Source organism: Melanaphis sacchari, unplaced genomic scaffold (assembly GCF_002803265.2).
Source record: "Melanaphis sacchari strain LSU unplaced genomic scaffold, SCAv2.0 Contig808_pilon_pilon, whole genome shotgun sequence".
NCBI classification, from domain to species: Eukaryota; Metazoa; Arthropoda; class Insecta; order Hemiptera; family Aphididae; genus Melanaphis; species Melanaphis sacchari.
Genome location: NW_020271568.1, coordinates 1 through 7,036, shown reverse-complemented (window position 1 = coordinate 7,036; position 7,036 = coordinate 1). Strand labels below are relative to the sequence as shown.

The following is a 7,036-nucleotide window of genomic DNA, read 5'->3' as shown; positions in this document are numbered from 1 at the left end:
AAAAAATGGTTGTTTTGGTTTTAAAAACAATCGTTGTCCATGGCCAAAAGGAAAAGGCATGGGAGGTTCATCAATAATAAATGCCATGTTTTACACAAGAGGAAAAAAAGAAGATTACGATACAATTGCAGCATTGGGAAATGATGGTTGGGCTTACAATGATGTATTGCCTTATTTTTTGAAATCTGAGAACAATTCTATACCAGAATATCAAAACTCACCATTCCATTCACAAAAAGGAAATGTACATGTTGAACGAGTAAGATATCATTCAACGCGCGTTGATAAATTTATAGAAGCTGGTGGAGAATTAGGATTAAAAAAAAATATTGATTATACAATTGATCCTGAACATGGAGTATCCCGTTTCCAAGTCGCAACTCTAAATGGACATCGAGTAAATATATTTATTATTTATGAATTAAATTAATATACGTCTAATAAGAAACCAGTTTTTGGGTTCTATGAAAAATAGATAAATAAAATTTAAAGAATCAATTCTGAACAACCAAATCACGTTTTGATAAAAAAAATTTTTATTATTTATTCATTAAATGTTTTGTAATTGTTTATATAACCCACCAAATAAACCTAGCACTATTTTTCATCAATTTATTAAAAACTATTTTTTTTCAACTTAGTTTGATAAAAATTTAATTTTTGTAGTACTTGTAGTAAATTGCTTTGATACCCAAAACACCAAACTATTTTATATTTAAACATAATTAACAATATTTAAAAGTGAAATTGAAATTTAGTTTTTATTTATATTATTGTATATTAATCATTTTTTTAAGAACTTCAAAAAATATTATTTTATTATTAATTTTAAATTAGTGAATAACTCTGTATATTTTATTGCGTAGGTTAGTGCGTCTAAAGCCTTTATTCGACCAGTCAAAAATCGTCAAAATCTTCATGTGGCAATTCTTAGCCAAGCAACAAGAATAATCATTGATCCCAAAACTAAAAAAACAATTGGAGTGGAGTTTATTAAAAAAGGAAAAATTAGAACAGTATATTCTAAAAAAGAAGTAATTCTATCTGCTGGGCCCATTAATTCACCAAAATTATTGATGTTATCGGGTATTGGACCAAAATATGACTTAAAGAATCATGGTATACCAGTAATCCAAGATTTACCAGTTGGAAAAACTTTACTTGACCACTATGGAACATTGGGTATGTTAATTTCAAGTTTCAAGCAATAATAATTATATAATTTTTAGAGTTTAAAAACTAATTTTTTTTTTTTATATCTATTTAGAAACTTAATAAGATTCTATCCTTGCAATTTTGTTTTACTTTAATTAGGTGTCGAGTGAATAACTGTAATCGTTGTATTAAATTTGAATTCAATGATATACCATATTATACCTATATACAAAAAAGATATTTAAATAACTATATTTTATGATTTATTAATTTATACTACTATCGAAGAAATTTATTTCAATATTAGTATTTCTGTAGGTTGAATAACTTTTAGTATTTCCTTATTATTAGCGTTGAATTATTTAAATATTATATATTTTCATATTTTAATATCACTATCATTATATTTTTGAGTTTATGTTACCTTACTGTAAAACAATGAACATGTTCAAAGTATGAATAAATAGCATTTAAGATTAATCTCAATATTTTTAAAAAGTCATTGAATATAGTGAAATATCTAATATACCTATTTATAATATATTAAGTCTCCGCGTATAATGTTTTGGAATTAAACAAAATAATCAATATTCATTTTTAAAACATGTAATTTTTTTTCAAGTTTGAACTTCAAATATAATACCTATCAATCACAAATAATTTAAATCATACAACTTATAAAAATTTAATAGTTTTGGAATGATATAATAATGTATTGTATTAAATTTTCATATCTAAGTTATAAAAATTAAAGATTTCATAACTTTTTGTAATTTTGACAAATTTTGTAAGAATTTGAAATTCAAATGTATGTAAAAAGAAATTGTGTTAATGTATTTTTATATTTTTTTATGGAGATAAGAACTTATTATGAGGTATCTTGTACTCGATTTTCAAAAATTTGACCTACCTAGGCAATAATTTACTATCGTCATTTATAAAAAAAAAAAAAATTCAAATATCTACAAATAATTCGAAAAGATACAAAATATTTAAAAAATTATACTAAGCATAGGAAATTCAAACATAAATATTTGGTGAACATATTTTGAAATATTTTTGGTTATCGAAAGTATTTTATTTTTATTTTTATGATTTTAAAATTGAACACAATTTTTTTGTTTGCCATTAGTTTTCTACTAAACCAAAATAAAAGTAACCAGATAGACACATGTATTTTTTATAATTATATGAAGTTTAAATTTGTTGGATATTATAGATATTCATTCGTAACTGGCTTTTTTCGAAATTATTTTATCAAATACTAATTTTGTTCAAATAATTACTGATTCTCCTTAGTTTAGTTTTTATTATTTCAGAGTATTTTAAAAAATACAAGAAGATTTTTACTTTTATTTCAAAAGTGAAACTAAATTTAATTTTTTGTCAGAAACCTCCTTCAAACTTTAAAATCGAAGCATATTTATTACTTCTAAAGCTAATGATCGACTGGAAAAAACACTCTTCATTGTAAAATCAATATATTTATGACTCCATTCAAAATCTAAAACTAATTTAAATGTAAGAAAATCGTTTGTCAGTGAATATTAACATTGTGAACATAACTAGGTAGCAGTTACTACTTCAGTATTCTAATAAATTTAATTAAATATTTTTTAATTTTTGATTTATTGTTGTAATGAGTTAAGTGTATAGTGAACCCAATATAATATACATTAAAATCACTTCTTTTCTTACTGCTGAGACTATTATTTAAAAATTGTAAATTTTTAAAATAACGTTGACACTTAATTAGAATTATTATAAATTTAAAAATGTACTAAATAATATTTTATAATAAATAATTTTTTTTTAATACTATAGCTTTAAAATTTGAAGTAAATCAAACTGGACCAGTAATAACGAAAGCTGCTATATCAGACAAACATTTATTTGAAGAATGGTTCAAATATGGCCGAGGACCATTAACAGCACCAGCAGGAGCAGACGGTTTAGGTTATGTAAGGGCACCATCTGGCAAAGGGGTCGAATTAATATTTGGTCCCATATCAGATGAACCAAATATGTTTTTTATTGCAACTCTCCTGTTACAACCAGACGCTCGTGGAAACGTGACTTTGAAAAACAATAACCCATTAGATCCGCCCATTATGTCCTATGGTTATTATGAAAACAATACTACTGATTTAGAAGACAATGTTTTTGCACTTAAATATGCAGTTAAATTAGTAGAAGAAACACAGGCATTTAAAGATATCGCAGCTAAACTAAGTCCAATACCATACCCAAAATGTACGCATATACCATTTAAATCTGACGATTATTGGGTTTGTCTATCACAACACCTGACAAATACCTGGCATCATCAATGTAGTACATGCAGGATGGGGGATGTTGTCAACAATAAATTACAAGTCATTGGTATTCAAGGATTAAGAGTAGTAGACAGTTCAGTACTTCCATATATTCCGCATGGACATACATATGCCCCAACTTTAATGATTGGTGAAAAGGGAGCAGATATGATTCGAAGCTTTTGGTCAAAGTAATTTATTTGAATAAAATATTTATTTTCACAGTTAAGTTATGATTATTAAATTTATTATGATATTATCCTTTAATTTTTATTTACTCTTGTATAGAATACAATACGTATTCTATCAGTAATTTTTTAGTCGTACCTATATAATTATAAATTTTTTTTTTTTTTAAATTAATAATTTAGGTAAATTCAAATCATTATTGTATTCTAATTGTCAAACTGAATGTATACTTGACAAGTAACAATGGTTTTTCATGAAAAATAAATAAATTTAATAATATGTGAATAATTGTATTTTTTAATTCTATATTTTATGTATACCAAAATCATTTTAAATAAAATGGAAGAAGTAAGTAACCCCACTTTACTTAATAGTAGAAGTTAAGTGTACCTTGTCATTTAAAAGATCACTATATGAACGTGTTAAATTTAAATTCAATTATAAATTGTTATAAACGAAAAAGAAATCCGATCGAAGATGTTCTGTTAACTTATATTAATATAACTTTAGTAATTATTAAGTAAAAACTCATATTTCGAGATTTTTTTTTTTTGATATTTAAGTAATTAATTTTATTATTAGTGTTACGATAGGTTGATTTAATTTTTCCGGAAACATTGATTTTATTTATTTTATTATTATAATCTCTATTGTATTAATTTTATATTAATGTTATTAACTTTTGAGTCAATATTAACTTATCATAGAAATAAAGATACGTGTCTTCGTGCTTTAAACAGGCAATAATATCATAAATTTAATTTAAATTTCTTTTAAATGTCCTCATATATATTATAAAATTTAGTTATGTAAGTAAACATTTTATGTCCACAAAAAATAATTTTAAATTACAACAAAATATAACTAAAATTGTTATTTTCAGTTTATATATTGAATTTTATTCATATTTAAACTTGAAATACTCATAGAAAAGAATTTGTTTTTATGTATATTTAATATTATTTAATAGGTATAATCACATTCTATGAGAAATCGCTTTGTACCTATTTGGTTCTACATATATTATCATACGTCATGCTGTACAACGCAAAATTTGACAAATAAGTTGTAAGGATTACTAGAAATTAGTTTTTTTTTCAGATTATTCATTCACTTTGACGTAGAGTTAAGATTAGTAATAACTAGGTATGTAATAATTAAAAAACAATGTTAAGGATTTCTGGTAAGCCGTGAAGATTGGACTAAAGGCTCAATGGTATAAAATAATTAATTTATTGCAACATAATTCTCTATGGAAGTAGGTAGACTAGCTATTGACAGAATTACTTAACAATTTGTATGTACTTTTAAGCACTGAAGGTTAATTATGCTGTTAGTTGTAATGACTAAGTCTTAATTTTTTTCTATAAATGCCGATTATATTAAATTGATTGTTGAGTAGAAATGTATAATATTTAATACAGAACTCTTCGTAAGTTATTAATTTTTCAATTGAAGAATATAAAAAATCTATAATCTTAATATTTTTTTTATAATCACTTAAAGTAGAAATGTCGACAAAATTCGTTAAAATAAAATGTACAAAATAAATTATTTTGTAGTAGGAAATTTTTAAAAATATTTGATTTTGTTGTAATTTGTAGCAATAAAAATGTTTAGATTTTTAACTTCAATATTTTATTCTGGTTGGAAAGTGTATTAAATTGAAAATTTTTTTTGGAGGAAGGTCAAAAGTAAAAAATTCTCAGCATTTTCAAAGTACTAATTGAATAATAAAGTAAAAAAAAAAATCTGAAAATTTTATATAAAATCTTTTTTGTCAAAATCTATTTTCTTATTATATAATAATTAAGAACATATAAACGTATAGATACATCAAATGCTTTTGATTATTTTTGATTAAAATATTCAAATATTTCAAAATATAAATTTTTGTATAAGGATTTCCCGATTAATGGTAAAATTAAGGAAAGGTTCATTATAAGTGTTTATTCTGGAACAAAAATCTAAAAAACATTATTTAATGCACAATCTTTTTTTATAAATATTTAAAACTTAAATTTGGTTGAAAAAGATATTATTTAAAAAAATTACAAATTTTATTATTTTTTCATGATTCAAAAATATTACTTACAGGGAATTCCTATATTTTTATAGTAAATTATATTTTATATACATCGCATTTACATTTTTAAAACATATAGATTAATTTGAAGTTTCATTGTATAAATATGCAATGAATTAAAAACTTTTCGCATTGTTCTATGGTAAAGCGATATTGGCTTGAAAGTTGACAATAATGATAAAGTACATAAAATATAAATATATAACTACTATAATGATTTTTAATTATATATGTATCATGTATGATATAAAATGTGCAATATTTTCGAAAAAAAAATTAAATTAACCAACTAATAACAAAATAAATAACTTTCATAAGTATAATATAAATCATAATAAATAATCTAATATTAAACTATAAAATTTAAATAAATATACTTTGTAATAAAGATTAAATTAAGTCGGTATTGACCAAAAACAAATTACTATTAAAATAATATTGAACATATACATCAAACAGTGACTTACTTAATGATATGGTGCACTAGTCACCTATTGTAGATACAGCAGAATAGTTACATAATTTTCTCCTTTTTTTGATAATATTAATAAATATTTTGTTTTTATATCATCAAAGACCTTTATGATTCAATAAAAGATAATATTTGTTTTATTAACTAAAAAAAAAAAAAAAAAATGGAAATATATTAACAATTTTTCTAACGTCTTTAATTAATTTATTCAAACAGCCTACTTAACTTACTGGTTTTTAACTATACTTAAAATGCATAGTTAACTTCAAGTAACACTAACCTACATTTCCTGAACACTGAAATATGAAACAGTGGTAACTTGTATATATATATATTAATATATACACATATTTAATCAACATTAAATAAAAAGTATGCATAGTAGGAGAAGAAGTAAATAAATAGCATTGTTTGAGGCCCGGACACACAGTTCTGACATCAGTTGACTACAACCCAGGACCATTGCCATCTAAGTGGTCACGTCATCATGAAAAATATTCTAATAATATTCACAATTTTTATTTTTTCTTCGTCTTTAACTCTTAGTCAATTGTATCAGTCAAATTATGGACAATATCAGCAACAAGAAATTCCATTCAGAGAAAACAATTTTATAGGTAATAGACCGATACTTCGTGAGTATGATTTCATTGTAATTGGAGCCGGTCCAGGAGGCTGTGTCGTTGCAAACCGTTTATCCGAAAACCAAAATTGGTCGGTACTATTACTAGAAGCCGGTCAAGATGAATCTATATACACAGATATACCAGCGGCGTTACTATTTTTAGATACAACGGATTATAATTGGGGTTATATTGC

The 7,036-nt window shown here is 23.6% G+C and overlaps 1 protein-coding gene across 1 annotated transcript; it reads left to right on the top strand.

The window, feature by feature from the left end:
* Nucleotides 1–4: 4 nt before the first annotated feature.
* LOC112601956 (glucose dehydrogenase [FAD, quinone]-like) lies at nt 5–3,855 on the top strand (the record flags this gene model as incomplete). Its single annotated transcript, XM_025349846.1, has 3 exons — nt 5–397; nt 867–1,182; nt 2,980–3,855. Coding segments are annotated over 3 exons (1,395 nt in total), but the record flags the coding sequence as incomplete, so codon positions are not given.
* Between the last annotated feature and the right edge of the window lie 3,181 nt (nt 3,856–7,036).